The sequence below is a fragment of the Hemitrygon akajei genome, chromosome 2 (assembly GCF_048418815.1).
Source record: "Hemitrygon akajei chromosome 2, sHemAka1.3, whole genome shotgun sequence".
Lineage (NCBI taxonomy): Eukaryota > Metazoa > Chordata > Chondrichthyes > Myliobatiformes > Dasyatidae > Hemitrygon > Hemitrygon akajei.
Window position 1 is genome coordinate 94,865,746 of NC_133125.1, and position 19,399 is coordinate 94,885,144.

General features: G+C 40.2%; 1 protein-coding gene across 4 annotated transcripts in view; it reads left to right on the forward strand.

Annotated features, from left to right (window-relative positions):
• kynu (kynureninase) overlaps positions 1-19,399 on the forward strand; it is a 257,201-nt gene that overhangs the window by 32,118 nt on the left and 205,684 nt on the right. For all 4 annotated transcript variants that reach the window (XM_073025850.1, XM_073025843.1, XM_073025858.1 and 1 more), the window contains exon 2: positions 8,487-8,665. In XM_073025850.1, coding sequence (XP_072881951.1) covers positions 8,497-8,665 — 169 coding nt within the window. In that variant the 5' untranslated portion in view covers positions 8,487-8,496. The remainder of the gene's footprint in view (positions 1-8,486; positions 8,666-19,399) is intronic.

The following is a 19,399-nucleotide window of genomic DNA, read 5'->3' on the forward strand; positions in this document are numbered from 1 at the left end:
CATTGGATATTATCATGTTTTAATTGCACTAATTAATCTAAACTCAATCTAAGCTCTAAAATCACTTGCATTTGCTGTGATGCAATGCTTTGAAAGGATGATTAAAGCTATAATTAACTCCTGCCTAATCAAGGAGCAGGACCCACTGCAATTTGCCCATGGTCATAACAGTTCTAAGTGGATGAAATATCACCGGCTCTCCAATCGGGTCTCGATCACCTGGACAACAGCATTGCCTATGTCAGGTTGCTTTTTTTTTGGTTACAGCTCAGTGTTCAATACAGGTGGTCCCCATTTTTTGAACGTTCGCTTTATGACAGCTCGCTGTTACAAAAGACCTACAGTAGTACCTATTTTTGCTAACCAAAGAGGATTTTCGCTTTTACAAAAAAAGACACCCGGTTTATACATGTGTTTACCCCGAGAAAGACTACCATGACCGTGAAGCCTTGTGCGGGCAGTTGTATGTGCATGCGTGTACGTGCATACGCATGTACATATGCATGCGTGTAGGTGCTGATTTTATTTTTCTCTCTGCAAATCGATTTTGGCTTGCTGTCTTCCCGACTTTGATAAGTGAAAATACCCCATACAAACAATATTTCTACTTTATATAGGCTGTATATTTAACATATTCCTGCCTTTACTATATGTGCATGTTATTTTAGGTTTTATGTGTTATTTGGTTTGATTTGGTAGCTTATTTTTTGGGTCTGGGAACGCTCAAAAATTTTCCCATATAAATTATTGGTAATTGCTTCTTTGCTTTACGGCATTTCGGGTTACAGATGGTTTCATGGGAATACTCTACCTTCAGAGAGCGGGAAAAACCTGTACCATCATCCCTTTGGTACTAATCAATAAGCTTCCATCAGATTTCTGAACAGTTCGTGAAGACTACCTCAATACTTTTGCTCTCATTCTCTCATAGGTATCTATCTTATTGTAATTTATAGTGTATTTTATGTATTGCACTGTACTGCTGTCATAAAACAACAAATTTCACGACATGTATCAGTGATAATAAAACTGATTCGGATTCTGAATATTGCACTACTTATTCCTGAAAGAGTCCTTAAAGTCAGATTATTAGTTGTAGGAACATTTCAATGATGGGGCATGTGAGTGTAGTTAACCTCTTTTATACAGGAACGTGATGGTTGAGGGATTGTAATTGTTCTTGACCCTGGTGATGCGAGTCCTGTGGCTCATGTACTTTCTTCTTGTTGGCATTAGCCAGAAGAGAGCATGACCTGGATGGTGGAGATCTCTGATGATGGATGCTGCTTTCCAGTTAGTGTTTCATGTAGATGTGCTCAATGGTAGGGGCGCTTTACCCATGATGTATTGGGCCGAATCCACTACCCTATGGAGGATTTTCTGTTCAAAGGCTTTGAAGATTCCATACTAAGATTTTCTACAAAGTGAAATTTTGAAACTGTTCCTCAATGATTATCATTTCTTCCCATTTCAAACATTTACCCATTATGCAGAAGTGACATCTTCCTGCAGTGAGCTCAGTTGAAGAATAAGAGCAAGAACTCTGAACGAAGATAGGGTAACAGGGACTGGGTCAACCAAAGAATGTAACATCAAGATTCATTATAAAGTATCTCAAAACATTGAAATGCCCAAGGAATTAAAGGGAAGCATTATCAAACAGAACTGCTTATAAGGTTTGACATTGAGTTGCAGAACCATGTAGCAAGAGGAATAAGCAAAAACTTGGTCAATTGACTTGAAGCAAATAAGAGACAGATGGATGAAGAGATTTAGGAGCAAATTAATAAGCTAACAGCATTCTCATTAACAGCAGAGCAATTAAAATTGTCCAGGAATGGAAAATCTCGGAGACCTAGTGAAGTTCCTTGCTAATAATAGTTTAAAAATCAAAGCATTTGTGGTTTCCCATCTGATTGGCTTAAAACACTTCCCTGTGATATATAGACTACATCTATATAGATATAAATATGTTATGAGTGTTCACCGAACAAACATTGTCTCTTACACAATTCACGAATCAATTCCCAAAAATTTGAGGTCCTGAATAAAGCACACTCTCACAGAATTTATGTGAACAAAAATAAAGGAATTAATAAGTCAATTTTGAATTCCCATTTTGACACCTAGCAAAACCTTGTGTCAAGGAAAATTGTGATAACAGACCATTTTCTAAAGCTGGTATAATACACAAACAGAAATTCTATGACAGTTTTGCCTAATATCTGTTGTGACTTCAAAAGAGTCATGCAGAATCTGGAGCTCTGGATGTAACAGGTCCTACTTTCTCATTGTAAGCAGACATGCAGACGAATCTTGTTAGGAGAATCTTCTCAGGCTCAGCATATAGAGTTTGATTGTCTTTAGGTACAAAGGCAAGAGCAGTTGATTAAGTACAGTTTCTTCAGTTTACTTTGATATTTTGGATGTATATAGTTGTTCCTTAGGATTATGTATTTTTAAAACCAACACGAGAAAATCTACTGATCTGGAAATCCAAAGCAACACACCCAAGATGCTGGAGGAACTCAGCAGGACAGGCAACATCTATGGAAAAGACTAACCAGTTGATGTTTTGGACCAAGACCCTTCATCAGAACTGGAAAGGAAACGGAGAAGTCAGAACAAGAAGAATGCTCAAATGTTTGCTATTATAAAAGCTTTAGAGGACAAAAGAATACCCAGACATCCGAAGTGTACTTGCTCTACTGCTGTATTGTGGAAGGTGGCTCTCTGGACACACAGAATTCCCAGGACTGATTAATGGAACAAACAGAATGAGGACATGTCTGAGGTGCTGTGTGACATAATAGTCAAGATTTTATTCCACAGTTAGAGACACATTGTATCCTCAGTCTGAGTGGCAGAATGAGTGTAAAACTCAGGATATCTCATCCCTAATGCCCAATTTTAATGACTTGAAGTTCATCTGTTGATTTTTAGTGTTGATGGATGTTGCATTATTTAACAAATAGCCTCAGTGCAATCAAGATATTGTCCTGTCAGTTCCCCAAGGATATCTATCAACTGGATAGTATGTTCACTTAACAAACAGTGATGTTTGTTTATTAATTCCCCGACAGTTGAAACAAAATTACTTTTGCTTGCATGCTACATTTGGAATTAATTTGAAGACTTTTTTTTGTTTGTATTAACAGCTACCATACTTGATACTTTCCACTTAACCTGTCTGCTACACTCTAATAATTTCTTTTCAACCATGACCTTGGAATTCCAGTTAAATTTTTTACCCACGCCCACTCAATTCTTAATGCTCCTGACTTTTAAAACTAGGGTTATATGCTTAGAGCAAAGGAAAAGCTGTGGGCTTACATTGTTGTTAGATGTTGTTTGTTTACTATTTCAATATTATTTGAGTAATATTGTAAATATAATTAGCGTACTTTGTTTACATAATTCATTATGGGTTACAAGTAAAAATGTGTGAATGGCATACTTCACACCACCACATCATATGTGCGAGCCTCGCTAAAGTAAAGACTGAAGTAGATACATTACTCCTGGCTCCATGTTTTTTTTCCCCATTTTATTTTTTGGAGTTACAAACCATAACAGTGGTGATGAGTAAATTTTAAATGAAACCAAGATGATTGAATACCTGTTGAAGACAGCAAAATACTTGAGTTTTAAAAAATGCATTGAGACATTTGAGTTTTAAGAATGCACAGTACGTGCTTCTTTGGGAAGGGTCATAGATGGGAGAGTTTTTATATTTAAAAAAAGGCAGAAAATGGACAAAATTCACAGGTTTATAAACAGTGAAAACCAGGTAAAAAAAAAGCAGAAAAGGCTAGCTACATCAGAAAGATATTTGTGTTTGATTGCATAAGAGACAACTGGTTGTTGTATACTGAGTGAATTGAAAGGTATTTTGAAACAAATGAGGTTGCCAATGAAAAGTGACTGCCAGCTTTGCAGAGTGAATTGGGTGGAAAGGCATTGAATTTCTCAGAAGTTTGACTGCTCCAATCAAACCAGCTGAAGTAAGACTTGCTGATATCATGAAAGTAATGCAGGAACATTTAGAACTAAAACTGTTGTTCATTGCACAAGGATTTAAGTTCTAAGCAGAATCAAAAGGAAGGGGAGTCCATTTCACCTTAGGTGGATGGATTAAAGCAATTGCCTGTGCATTTCTAGTTCAATGATGGACTTGATGATTCATTCCATGGTCATTTCGTTTGTGAAATCTTACAAGAATGCATTTAAAAATGGCTCCTAATTGAAGAACAGCTCACATTTAAAGAACAGCTGAAATAGCTGTATCAATGGAAACGGCGGCCAGTGACACAATTGAGATGCAGTCAGGAATGAAAGAGAGTGTGAACAAAATTGCAATGCCTAAATAGAAACCTGACCAGGCCAAAGAAATTGTGTTACTGTTGTAGCAGGGCCTCACAAATACCAGATCAATGCAGGCTTAAAGGTGAAACTTGCAGAAAATGCAACAAAGTAGATTACATTCAAAGAGCATGTTGGCAGACAAAAATAAATGGAATGCACAGGGAAGAGAAAGTCAAAGAGCACTAATCTGCATGTTGTTGATGAAAAATCTGATAATAGCAAGAGTGTCATAAGACTAGGTAGCTTTAAGATTTATAATGTGAAAGCTAACCAGAGGCAAGCAATATTCCTTGCATCAAGCCTGAATGGCAAATTTATTAAAATGGAATTGGACACTGGTTAGGCTGTTTCAGTCATTCCACAAATTGAGTTTGACTGGCATTTCAAAGAAACTGAACTGGAGCCTGCAGATATCCAACTAAGAAGTTATATTGGAGAAAAGATAACTCCTGTGGGAATGCCATTTATAACAGTGAGATACAACAGTGAACACACCATGTTGGACTTGTATGCAGTAAAAACAGTAGGGCCAGTGTTGGAGGGCCATGCTTTGGTGAGACAACTACAACCTGGTCCATCCACAATTTGCATGCCATATCCCCCACAATAAAGTCAACTGAAAACAAATTAAGAAAGGTACCGGCTGATGCCACAGTGGTGTTCATGGATATCAAGGGTAAACTCAAACACACCAAGGATAAAATAGTTCAAATGAAAATGCCACACCAAAGTTCTACAAAGCCTGTCTGGTTCCTTGTACCATTCCTGATACAGTAGCCAGTGATCTAGATTGCATAGAGGCTGAATGAATAATTTCGAAATTTGAGTGGGGCCCATTGGTAACACCAGTGGTCCTAGTAGCCAAGAAGAATAGGTCTGTCAGGATCTGTGGTGATATTAAGGTCACTATCAACCCAGTACTCAAAGGAGATCAATACCCTCTGCCCAAGATAGAGGATATCTTTGCAAACCTTTCTGGAGGGAAACACTTCAGCAAAGTGGACAGCTGAGGCCTACCTACAGATGGAGATGGAAGAAGAGTCCAAAGTGTTTTTCAGCATAAGCACCAACGATGGGTTTTATCGCTAGAATAGGATTATTTTTGGAGTACTATCACCTGCATTCTGGCAGAAAGCTATGGACTAAGTGCTGCAAAGCTATACAGTCACCTGGTGTTGCCTGGATGACATCATCATTATCAGTGAGGCAGACAAGGAATTTTTCCAAAATACCAAGACAGTGCTAAAAAGATTAGAAGATTATGGGCTCAGAGCATGATGCAAAAAGTGTGACTTCTTTAAATCAAGCATCACACGCTGTGGTCACACCATTGACATACAAGCTTTACAAAAGTGTGCTGAGAAAATTCAAGCAGTGGTGGATGCCCCAAGGGCAAAGGAAGTGTCACAGTTGTGTCCTTTTTAGGATTTATCAATTACTAACAGGTTCTTGCCAAACCTGGCCATGTTACTCCACCCCCTGAACTCATGCTCCAGATCGGGAAGAAATAGCAAAAATGGACTAAGCAGTGTGAGGTGGCCTTTCCAAAACGTAAAGCAAATGGCGATGTTAGACACAGCTCACACATTATGATCCACGTCATTAGGTGAGACTTGCCTGTGATGCTTCGCCTTGTAGTATAGGTGCAGTCATGTCACATGTTGTGACTGATTGATGTGTACGCTCCATGGCCTTTGCATCAAGTTCCCTTACCGCAACAGAGAAGTATGCACAGATTAACAGAGAAGACTTGAGTATCTTTTGGGCAGTAATTTGTTTTAACCAATACTCAGATGGGAGAGAGTTTACCCTCATGACTGATCTTTAGCCACTAGTATCCATTTTCAGTCCACAGAAGGATGTTCCATTAACAGCAGCAATACAAAATGCAGAGATAGGTTTCTTTTACCTGGAGGACGCATTAACAAGACCAAATTCAAGAGGAAGGCTGGATCATGGGAATGCTGATGGATTGTCCAGTCTACCCTTAGAAGAGGAATTTCCCAAAATATTTGCGAAAGAGAACACTGCTCTTGACTTCTATTCCGTAATGCAACTCAAGTCTTCCTATTACAGCAGAGATGATGCAAAAGAAATCCAGAAAGGACTCCACATTTTCTCAGGTCTATATAGCAGCCCAAAATGGCTGGCATGTTCAGCAGAATTTCCAGTTTCCCCATTTTACCATTGCTGGGATATACTTGCTCTTGATGGGAGTCGCCTTATGTGGGGACTGAGATTTGTTGTGTCATCCAGTTTGAGAGCTGAAGTGTTAGAGGAGCTACATGCCGGTTATTTAGGCACAGTCAAAGTGAAAGCATTGGCTTTGTGTGGTGGCCTGGGATCGATCAGCAGATTGAGCAGCTTACCATGCACTGTTTGGGATGCCAACACGCCTGAAAGATGCCAAGAGCAGCACCTCTCTATCACTGGGAAGACCCTGCATTGCACAGACAGAGGATTCATGTGGATTTTGCCGGACTATTCATGACCACAATTTTTTTGGAAGTAGTGGATACGAAGTTTCTAAGAGCCTCCGCTACATCCTCACCGTAGTGGATGCTGTCAGGACTTCTGATGTGCTGAGAGCTGCCATTGCTGCTCTGCTGTCATTCCTGTTAGTGTTCCCTTCTAATCAATTTTGGTTAGTTCCTCTCTTATGCCTCTGTAATTCACTTTATTCCACTGTAATACTGATATATCTGACTTTAGCAACAGGAAGGGGTTAGGTTGAAGGACCTTTACTGCAACATCATGCCTGAGGCCACACACTTAATGGAATATCTGAGCTCCAATTGTTACTGTGCTCTCCCTCAGTGGGTAAGCGAAGAGTTGCTTTGGACAAGCGGGTTATCATTTGAACATCTGTTTCCTGGAGGCATAGAGCCTCATCTTTTGAGATTGAACATCTGACTCAACCTTTAGTTCAATAGTTCAAACAAAGATCCCCATTTATCAGCTTTGTTCTGCCAAAATTTGTAATTTGTTCCTCCCCTCTTATGTATTTAAATAAAACATATTTACCTGCTTTTTTTCTATTTCTGATTAAATGCCTTTGATCTGAATCGTTTATTATTTCCTTTTCCATTGATCCTGCCTGACCTACTGTTATATCCAGCATTTTCCCTTTTTTTATTTTAGATGAGACATTTCTCACTGATTTCTCCTCACCTTTGTTTGAGGGATCCTTTTTGTTAGTACAGAAGCTGTGAAATGTCATGATTTCTGAGACTTTTAGCTCATGCTCAAGCAGCTGCCAACTGCCTGAAATTGAAATGTGTACAAGCTGTTTGAGGTAAAGTGAAATTTATACTCTGAAATAAAAATTTCTGACAATTTCACACAAAAGGCAACCAGGTTATTCTGCATGTATTTATAATGACTATTTCCTAATAGCATCTCCAGATGCTCCCAGGCTCAAGATATTCTTGGTCTTTTTGAAGAACATGCAAATGAAAGTTATTAGTCATAGTATTGCCACAGATGGTGTGGAGTCCAAGATACTGGATATATTTAAAACCGAGCTTTGACAGTTTCTTGATTAGCAAGGGCATCAAAGAGTACATGGAGGAAGGCAGGAGAATGGAATTGAGAGGCAAAATACATCACTCATGATCGAATGGCAGAATTGACTTGATAGGTCAAATGGCCTGATTCTGCTCCCATGTCTTATGGTCATACTATTGATGATGAGATGGTAGGCCTTTTATTGGATGAGGTAACAGTAGTTAATATCAGTGCTACAGAGTGTTATAGCTACTGGAGTTGCTACCTCACATTTCTGGTGCCCCAGATGCAATCCTGACTTCTCTGGAAACTATGGGCAAAACCTAGTATAATGTTTCCTGCAGGCTTGCTGGAAAGTTCCTGTCTCAGTAGGTAGAATGGGTGCATTTGGATCATTTTACATATTCCAGAGATCTCACATTGTGCTGAGCTGCCATTTGGCTCTTTGTAAAGATCGTTCCTCCTCTTGTAATCTTGTGGGAACCTCAGAGAAATAGTTCAAGCATGCATCATATTCTATACTGTGGAGGCTTTTTAAGGACAAATGTTATTTAAATGACTACTTACATTGCATCAATAACAAATTTTAACTTTACTTTTTGGACTGATTACAGGTTACTGATCATGGATCGATGTGTTGGCAAACTCCCAAAAGAGATTTTGGAATGTGCTGCCTCTAATTTAGGATGCAGTATTACTGATGAGAAGCTTGCAATTCATTTAGATCAAGAAGATGAACTGCAACATCTTCGAGACCAGTTCCATATTCCCAAAAGTAAAGACCTGCCTTCCAGTAAGTTTACAACTAATCTACTGGCTTGCATGGAATTTTTCACTTTGAATTTGTGTTGTTGATATTGCCTATGGTAATGATTTCAAAAGACACTATTTTGGTTCATATATCATTATATTGCCTTTGATTACAGCTATTGCCTTGGTATTACCTTCCTCATAGGGTGAAAGAAGAATGTTATTTAAATCAGTTTTATCACCTTCATTTAGAGATATATTTCATTAACAAAAAAAATCATTTGTAGGTTTCAACAAAAAAAAACTGATGGAATTGATTTGAAATCATAAATTTAAGTTTAATTATCCTATTACCATGATCTTTGCAGAATTTTTAAAGGAAATCAATGTTTAAGACCATCAGTGGTTGATCCAGTGTCAAGCATAGAATTTAGTATAATCACTCAGTGACTTTTTTTGTTGAGAACAGTTTTAAAATGTCAAAGTATTGGAATGAATGTTTTATTTCTGCTGCCTAACACATATGGTAATACATCATGCGTCCATCATCAGTGATCCCTTCCACCCAGGCCATGCTCTTTTCTCGCTGCTGCCATCAGGTAGAAGGTACAAGAGCCTGAGGACTCACACCAACAGGTTCAAGAGCATTTAATCATTGGGCTCTTGAACAAAAGGGGCTAACTACACTCACCTTCAATTGTCCAATTATTGAAATGTTTCCAGAAACAGGTATCTCATTTTCAAGGACTCTTCATCTCATGTTCTTGTTATTTATTGCTATTTATTTCTATTTATATTTGCACAGTTTTAGATGGGGATTTAATTTTTTCAAGATTTATTCTCTGGAGTTGCTTACTTTGTTGACATCTTGGCACCCACTTCATTTGTCAATCTACAATGCAATTCAGCATCATTGAAATAGGGCAAATAACCTTGAAAATAGGTACCAATATAAGATGTTATTATGTTATACTAATGTTGCTGAGATGTAGAATGTACACTTGGGTCAGAAAACCTTAGTGTACCAATTGAGACCTTATGAAATTTCCTACTTCAGGTGGACACTGAAAGTGTTGACGTTCTTGCATGGAAAAGTAGAGCTCAAGAAAGCAGACTTAGAAGGAGGGGCGATCAAGTAATTTATTATGTTTTGATAGGTTTTTCATAATTTAATCACCACCTTTTGAATCAATTCATACTTTTGGCACCAGTTAACTCCTTTCATGACCTTTTTTCCCCCTGAATATGTTGGTTTGATGATGGGTTTAATTGTTACAATTTCTGTCTTTCTATAATGCTCTGCCAAATTATTGCAATCTGTAGATGAACACAAGAGATTCTGCAGATGCTGGAAACCCAGAGCAATAGACACAAAATGCTGGAGAAACTCAGCAGGTCAGGCAGCATCTATGAAAATAAGTAAACAGTCAATATTTTGGACTGAATCCCTTTTTCGGGATTGGAAAGGAAGGTGGAAGATGCCAGATTAAGAAGGTGGGGGTAAGAGGAAGGGCACAAGCTAGAACGTGATAGGTGAAGCCAATTGGGTGTTGAAGGTGGATGAGGTAAGAAGCTAGGAAAAGCTAAAGGGTGGAGATTAATGTATCTGATAGGAGAGGAGAGTGGACCATGGGAGAAAGGGAAGGGAGAAGGGCACTGGGGGAGGTGAGAGGCAGGTGGAGAGAAGAGGGAAGAGGCCAGAGAGGGGAATTGAGGAAGGAGGAAAGGGAATAATATGACCGAGATTTGGAGAGATCAATGTTCCTACTATCAGGTTGGAACCTATCTTTTATGGAATATGAGTTGTTGCTCCTCTAACCTGATGGTGGGAGAGGAGGAGGCTATGGACTGACATTTCAGATTGGGAATGGGAATTGAAATTAAAAAAGGGTTGGCCGCTGGGAAATCCTGCATTGTGTGGATGGAGTGAAGGTGCTAGACGAAGTGGTCCCCAATCTACATCAGGTTTTGCCATTCCTTAGGGGGAAGTGACGCAGGATTGGAAGATGCAGAATCCTTGTGGGTAAAATGACGATAAGGTAGCCAACCATATCAAAGAGGATACCAAAAGTATTTTTCAGATAAATAAGAGTAAAAGAGAGGTTAGAGTAAATAGTGGACTGCTGGAAAATGACACTGGAGAGGTAGAAACTGCGAGCGTAAAAAGATGCCAGTGGGAGTTAAAAACAGGCCTCCAAACAGTAGACAGCATGCTGACTTTAAATTACAATGGGAGTTAGAAAAGGCATGTCAAAAGAGCAATGTTACGATAGTCTTGGTGTAGATTGGGAAAATTAGGTTGGTGCTGGATCCCAAGACAAAGAATTTGTAGAATGCTTACAAGATGGCTCTTTAGATCAGCTTGTGGTTGAGCCCACTACAGGAACTGCTATTCTGGGCTGAGTGTTCTGTAATGAACCAGATTTGATTAGGGAGCTTAAGATCAAGGAACCTTTGGAGCCCCTATTCATAATAAGTAGAAGCTTAAGTCAAATGCACCGGTGCTACAGTGGAGTAAAGGGGATTACAGAGGCAAGAGAGAAGATCTGTTCAAAGTTGACCAGCTGGAGTTTCCGGGAGAAATTCGGAAGGGACAGGATAGATGCATCCCAAAGACGGAGTAGTATTCTAAGGCAGGATGATGCCACTGTGGCTAAAAAGGGAAGTCAAAGCCAACATACAAGCAAAGAGAGGGCATATAATAGAGCAAAAGTGAGTGGAAAGTTAGAGGATTTGGAAACTTCTGAAACCAACAGAAGGCAACTAGTAAAAGACATGGGGGAGGGTTAAATATGAAGATAAGCTAGCCAACCATATCAAAGAGGATACCAGAAGTATTTTTCTGATAAATAAACATTTATGAGTAAATATTGGACCACTGGAAAATGACACTGGAGAAGTAGTAATGGGGGACATGGAAATGACAAATGAACAGAATAAGTATTTTGCATTACTCTTCACTGTGGTATGCCAGAAGTTTAAGAGAGTGCCGGGGGCAAAATTGGGTACTTTTGCAATTACGAAGGTTCTTAGGAAAGTGATAGGTCTGAAGGCAGTTAAGTCATCTGGACCAGATAGACTACTGAAGGAGGTGGCTGAAGAGATTCTGGAGGCAATAGTTATGATCTTTCAAGAATCAGTAGATCCTGGAATGGTTCTGGAGGACTGGAAAGTTGCAAATGTCACTGCACTCTTCAAGAAGGGAGTGAAGCAGAAACAAATGGAAGTAATAGGCCAGTTAGCCTGACTTCAGTGGTTTGGTAGATGTTGGAGTCGATTGTTAATGAAGTGGAGGCACATGATAAAATAGGCCAACGTCAGCATATTTCCTTAAGGGATCACCTTGCCTGAAAAACCTGTTGGAATTCATTGAGGAAATAACAAACAGGATAGACAAAGGATAATTAGTGGATGTTCTTCTTAGATTTTCTGGAGGCCTTTGACAAGGTTCTGCACATGAAGCTGCTTAACAAGATAGGAGTCCATGGTATTACAGGAAAGAAACTAGTATGAATAGAGCATTGGCTGATTGGCAGGAGGCAAAGAGTTGGAATAAAAAGACTCTTTTCTGATTGGCTGCCAGTGACTAGTGGTGTTCTATAGGGAGTTGGTGTTGGGATAAACAAGAAAAAATCTGCAGATGCTGGACATAAAAACAAAACACACAAAATGCTGGAGGAACTCAGCAGGTTGAAGGGTCTCTGCCTGAAACGTCGACTGTACTCTTCCATAGATGCTGCCTGGCCTACTGAGTTCCTCTAGGACTTTGTGTGTGGCATTGGACCTCTTCTTTTTACGCTGTCTATCAAAGATTTGGATGCTGGAATTGATGGTTTTGTGGCCAAGCTTGTGAATGATATGAAGGTAGTTAGAGGGACAGATAGTGTAGAGGAAGCAGGAAGGCTGCAGAAGGACTTGGACAAATGAGGAGAATGAGCAAAGAAGTGGCAAAAACTTGCCTCTACCTCCTGAGGAGTTTGCAGAGATTTGGCATGACATCTAAAACTTTGACAGACTTCTATAGATTGTAATGGAGAGTAAATTGACTGACTGGCCGCATCGCAGCCTGCTAGGGAAGCACCAAATCCCTTGAATGAAAAATCCTACAAAAAGTAGTGGATATAGCCCAGTCTAACACTGGTAAAACATTCCCAACCATTGAGCATATCTACAAGAAACTCTGTCACAGGAAAGCAGCATCCATCATCAGGGACCCACCCACAATCCCCACCAGCCAGACATGCTCTTTTCTCGCTGTTGCCATCAGGAAGAAGGAATAGTTACTACCCCTCAATTGTCTGGCTCTTGAACCAAAGGGGATAACTTCACTCAACTTCACTGAAATGTTCCCACAACCCATGGATTCACTTTCAAGGACTCTTCATCTCATGTTCTTGAAATTTATTGCTTATTTATTTATTGTAGTTATTTCTTATTTTTGTGTTTGCACAGTTTATTGTCTTCTACACTCTGGTTGAATGCCCCAGTTAGGTGGCCTTTCATTGATTATGTTATGGTTATTATTCTGTAGATTTATTGAGTATGCCCACAAGAAAATTAATCTCAGGGTTGTATGGTGACATATGTACTTTGATAATATATTTGCTTTGAACTTTAAATGGAATACAGTGTCAAAACTGTATAGTCATTCAATTTGCTAGAAGGAATAAAAGCACAGGTTTTATAAACGTGGAGAAGATACAAAAATCAGAGGCACAAAGGGACTTTGGAGTCGTGCAGGATTCTCTAAAGGTTAATTTGCAGGTTGAGTTGGTGGTGAGGAAAGCAAATGTGAAGTTAGCATTCATTTTGAGAGGATTAGAATGTAATAGCAAGGGATGTAATGCTGAGGCTTTATAAGGCACTGGTGAGGCCTCACGGAGTATTGTGAGCAGTTCTGAGCCCTTTATTTAAGAAAGGACATGCTAAAGTTGGAGAGGGTTCAGCGGAGGTTCATAAGAAAGAAAGTCCTATTGTATGAGGAACAATTAATGGTATGGTTCTTTACTTTCTAGGTTTGAGAAGAATGAGGGTTTCAATAGAGGGTATCTTACTGAAACTTAGCAAATGTTGAAAGGCCTAGATAGAGTGGATATGGAGAGGATGATTCCTATGGTGGGGAAGACTAGGACTAGAGGGCTCAGTCTCGTATTAGAGTAGGGGTTCCCATCCTGAGGTAAACAGCATCCTTTCCAGTCTTTGCCTCGGTTAATGGTCAGGGTACTTGGCATAAAAAAGGTTGGAAACCCTTGTAATAGAGGGACACCCATTCAGTCTGTGGAATTTGTTGCCACAGGTGGCTGTGGAGGCCAGATCATTGGGTGTATTTAAGGTGGAGGTTGATAGGTTCTTGATTAGACAGGATGTGAAAGGTTATGGGGAGAAGGCAGGAGAATGGGAAATTGGGTCAGCCGTGATGAAATGGCGGAGCAGACTCACTGGGCTGAATGGCCTAATTCTGTTCCAGTTGTCTTATTCTCTTATGGTCTTGTGCAGAGGGGGCCACATTGTGAGCTCTGGATACAGTAGACGACTCGAACAGGTTTGCAGGTGAAGTGTTGCCTTACCTAGAAGGACTTTTTGGGGTCCTGAAGGGAGGTGAGGGAGGAGCTGAATGGGCAGGTGCAGCGTTTCTGCTTGCAGGGATGAGTGCCAGGGAGGAGATTAGTGGGGAGAGATGAATGTACAAGGGAATCTCAGAGAGGGCGATCCCTGTGGAAAACAGAGAGTGAGGTGAAGGTAAAGATACTGCATGCTTGGTGGTTGGGTCCTAGTGAAGATGGGATTATCTATAGATTATCCATCATTGATCAATAGATTATTTGAAACTGGGACTTTGCTTTGTAATTATAGGGAATCTTTGGAATGGTATTTGTATCACAGCCTATCACCTTTTGGAAGAAATTGAGGAAATTCAAATCTATTAACAAAGAGTAGAAACTAGTCCTTAATCTATGTGATCATTGGTTCTTTAGAATAAATTTCTTGATTTAGTGGTTGAATTGTGAATACATATATTTCAGAGACAATGCTCAGCTTTCAATATAGAGTATTTTTCACTAGCTAAGGTTGATAATCACTGCTGAGCCTGAAAAACATTGACTAATGTGTGGCTAAGCCTTGTCTCCTGAACTCCATTGCTAAAATAAATTACCCAGCCTTGAGAACATTCATGCAATTGACTGGTTTGATGGCTGATGATGGAAGTGGCTTTGTCACCTCAACACTAATCTCCAATAGCGCTCTCATATAGAATGCCTTCACTTTGGATTGGCTGGAAGTAGAGGAATGGTGCAGACCAGGGGAGTTCATTTATTGGTTCACTGAGCACATTATCAGAAGTGATTGCCAATGATGAAGCTCAGTGGTAAATAGAATTCCTTCTGAGTACAGCAATTGAATGAAGCCTGTCTCTTAAACTCTTTAGTGAATTAACAATTGCATACTTGCATTCTGTGCTCTGTATCTCCTTTATTCTGCAACAAGGTCATTGCTGTACAGCAACTATTAAAATATTGGACAATAATTTTTCTTTATCTTCTTGGAATGAGGATGTTTGCTTTTTCACAATAAGTTTTGTAAAATGTAGTTTAGTCATTTCTGAATAATTTCAGTGTCACATATTATTGGCATTAAATTAATTAAAAGTGCTGAATGTTGTTTTAAGTGTTAAATTGAAGGGTAGGTTTTCATGCTCTTGATTTGAATTCAAGGCAGACATCCCATCCTGCAAAAACTCATTTCAGGGAGGTAGCACCATCAATATGTGGGAGACTCCCGGAACTTCCGGGAGAGGTGGGATGTCTGCAATAGAGTAGCTCCTTAGCAGCTAGCCAGCTAGTTTAAATAATGTTAGCTCTGCTAATGATTGAATGACACCCGTTAAACTCACCTCAACAGTGATTTAACCCACCATGGGCAATAGAAAAGTCACTGCTGCAAACAGTGCAGCGGGCAACACTGTCATTATTTTTGACCCCTATTAGGCAGGGGTACAATTTAGTGTAGACTGGGGTGAAGTACGTTTTATATTTTCTTTTTCTGGAACACTCTCTCTCTCTCACACTCTCTTTCTCTTGCTCTCGCTCTCTCTCTTGCTCAATCATGCTCACTCTCTGCCTCGCTTTCTCAATCTCGCTCTCTGTCTCGCTCTCAAAAATATTGATTTCCGGGATATTGTATATAATTTGCGGGCATCAGGGAGCTGCTATCAATATGCAGGAAACTCCCGGAACTTCTGGGAGAGGTGGGATGTCTGTCAAGGTTAATCATTCACTGTTTTGTGAATTTTTTGCATGGTATTTTGAAATTATGAAATTAAGTTGCAAAGATGAACAGCTGCACAAAATCATCTGAAAATGACTTTAAAATACTTTCAGCTCATAGCATTGTGTAAGGAAAAGTTAGTGGTATTGATGTGATACAAACTGTTGACCGTTTATTCCTAATTATAAAACTCAAGATCTAGAAAAAAAATTAGCCAGCTGTGTTTTAGATATAAAAAAAAATGGAGCTTTTATATATTGCATGTATAAATCAGTTTCAGTATTGTACATTCAGTTTAAGATGGTGCTGGGTGAACCTCACTGACTTCTGGCTGATGGATAATGAGACAAAGAAAACTAAATAATTTGTTAATCACATTTTTCTGGCAAACGATTACTGCAAGTTATAGTCTGTAAGATCGCTTTGGACTTGAAGGCAATACATTGTGGCAGAACCGAGGCAAGACAGTAGGCCCGTCATCGAGACCTGAGTTTCGATCAGTTTAGCTGCTGTGCCGGATCGGAGGGGTTGGTTGCAGGTCGATTGAAGGCGGTGAGATCCAGGCACCAGATTGTATAGAAGCGACTGAACCTGATGTTTGGATAGAGATTTAAGTGAGGGGCCAAATTAGAATAGCCAAGTACAGGCTGAATCGAAGTGTCGGTATCCAAGCCCCAGAGAGCATCGAGGCGATGGAAACTGTGTTTGGTCAGAGATTTAAGCACAGGGCATAATCATGACAGTGGGGTCCTGGCCTCACTGCATTTTGAGACAATTGAATCTGATGTTTGGATGTTGATTTAGGCACCAGGCCAGATTGAAAAGGTCAGGGCGTCAGGGCCTGAGACAAGTGATAGGCCAGTTCGGATCATGGCTCGGCTCTGCGCTGAACTATGGGACTCTCTTTGCGGACTTCAGTTCAGAATGCTATTTGCTTGCAGTTACTTTTTGCATGATTTGCTTTTTTTTCTCTCGCTGTACTTAATGCGTTTGATACTTTTTTATGGGTTCTTTTGGCTTTCCTTGTTTTATGGCTGCCTGTTAGGAGACGAATCTCAAGGTTGTATAAAGTATACATTCTTTGATAATAAATGTACTTAGAACTTGAACTTTGGCACATTCTTATTATGGTGTTGTGACTGTGAACACTGAAGCTGGTGGATATGGATGTCTTTATTCAGCAAAACAAGCAGCAGGTATCATATTTGAGAAACTCTGGAAGAAGAGGCCTGAGTAACCCAATATTATGTGACATTTTTATATGCCAAAGATCAAAGTAGGACAATTCTATAGTTACTATAGTTACAGTATATCTCAGTGCTTCCTTTGAATTCCACATCATTTTCAAACACCTCCATCTTCACACCTACACTCCAGGTTATCTTCAGCTCACAATAGTCATCCAATTCAGTTTGTGGTGAGTAACTGTGTGGTATTCAGAAGACAGAGAGAAAATTAATGGTCTCTTGAGTTTACTGCTTTCTCTCACCTGCCTTGTATCCCCACACCCCCATTCTTCGCCTTTTGTAAATTTCAGTTCATGTCCTCTTCTTGCCTCTCACCAAATTACACCTTCTTTTACATTTTTTTGATAACAAATAGGTTGCCTTATGTTTCAAACTTTAAATTCCAATTGTACTCCTCCGATTGCTTCATGATGCTCCCTTCATAGAAACATAGAAATCCTACAGCCCAACACAGGCCCTTCAGCACACAAAGCTGTGCCGAACATATCCTTACCGTAGAAATTACCTAGGGTTACCCGTAGCCCTCTATTTTTCTGACCTCCATGTACCTGTCCAGGAGTCTCTTAAAAGACCCTATCGTATCTGCCTCCACCACTGTCGCCGGCAGCCCATTCCAAGCACTCACCACTCTCTGCGTTTTTAAAAAAAAAAGTTAACCCCTGACATCTCCTGGGTACCTACTTCCAAGCACCTTAAAGCTGTGCCCTCTTGTGCTAGCCATTTCAGCCATGGGGAAAAAGCCTCTGGCTATCCACACAATCAATGTCTCTCATCATTTTATACACCTCTGTCAGGTCACCTCTCATCCTCCATCGCTTCAAGGGAAAAAGGGCCAAGTTCTCTCAACCTGTCTTCAAAAGGCATGCTCCCCAATCCAGGCAACATCCTTGTAGTGAGGGGACCAGAACTGAGCACAGTACTCCAAGTGGGGTCTGACCAGGGTCTATGTAGCTGCAACAGTACCTCTCAGCTCCTAAACTCAATCCCACCATTGATGAAGGACAATGCACCGTATGCTTTCTTAATCACAGAGTCAACCTGCGTAGCAGCTTTGAGGTATTCGATGGACTTGGACCCCAAGATCTCTCTGACCCTCCACACTGCCAAGAGTCTTACCATTAATACTATATTCTGTCATCATATTTGACCTGCCAAAATGAATCACCTCATACTCATCTGGGATGAATTCCATCTGCCACTTCTCAGCCCAGTTTTCCATCCTATCAATGTCCCGCTGTAACCTCTGAGAGCCCTTCTCACTATCCTCAACACCCCCAACCTTTGTGGCATCAGCAAATTTACTAACCCATCCCTCCACTTACTCATCAAGGACAGTTATAAAAATCATGAAGAACAGGGGTTCCAGAACAGATCCCTGAGGCACACCACTGGTGACTGACCTCCATGCAGAATATGACCAGTCTACAACCACACTTTGCCTTCTGTGGGCAAGCCAGTTCTAGATCCACAAAGCAATGTTCCCTTGGATTCCATGCCTCATTACTTTCTCAATAAGCCTTGCATGGGGTACCTTATCAAATGCCTTGCTGAAATCCATATACACTACATCTACGGCTCTACCTTCATCAATGTGTTTAGTCACATCCTCAAAAAATTCAATCAGGCTCGTAAGCCATGACCTGCCTTTAACAAAGCCATGCTGACTATTCCTAATTATATTATACTTCTCCAAATGTTCATAAATCCTGCTTCTCAGGATGTTCTCCATCAACTTACCAACCACTGAAGTAAGACTCATGGCTCTATAATTTCCTGGGCTATTTCTACTCCCTTTCTTGAATAATGGAACAATATCAACAACCCTCCAATCCTCTGGAATCTCTCCTGTCCCCCATTGATGATGCAAAGATCATTGCCAGAGGCTCAGCAATCTCTCTCCCTCGTCTCGCACTGTAGCCTGGGGTACATCTCTTCCTGTCCCAGTGAATTATCTAACTTGATGCTTTGCAAAAGCTCCAGCACATCCTGTTTCTTAATATCTACATGCTTAAGCTATTCAGTCCACTGCAAGTCAACCCTACAATTGCCAAAATCCTTTTCTGTAGTGAATACTGAAGCAAAGTACTCACTGAGTACCTCTTCTATCTCCTCTGGTTCCATTAACAATTTTCCACTGTCACACTTGATTGGTCCTATTCTGTCACGTCTTATCCTCTTGCTCTTCACATACTTGTAGAATGCCTTGAGGTTTTCCTTAATCCTGTCTGCCAAGGCCTTCTCATGGCCCCTTCTGGCTCTCCTAA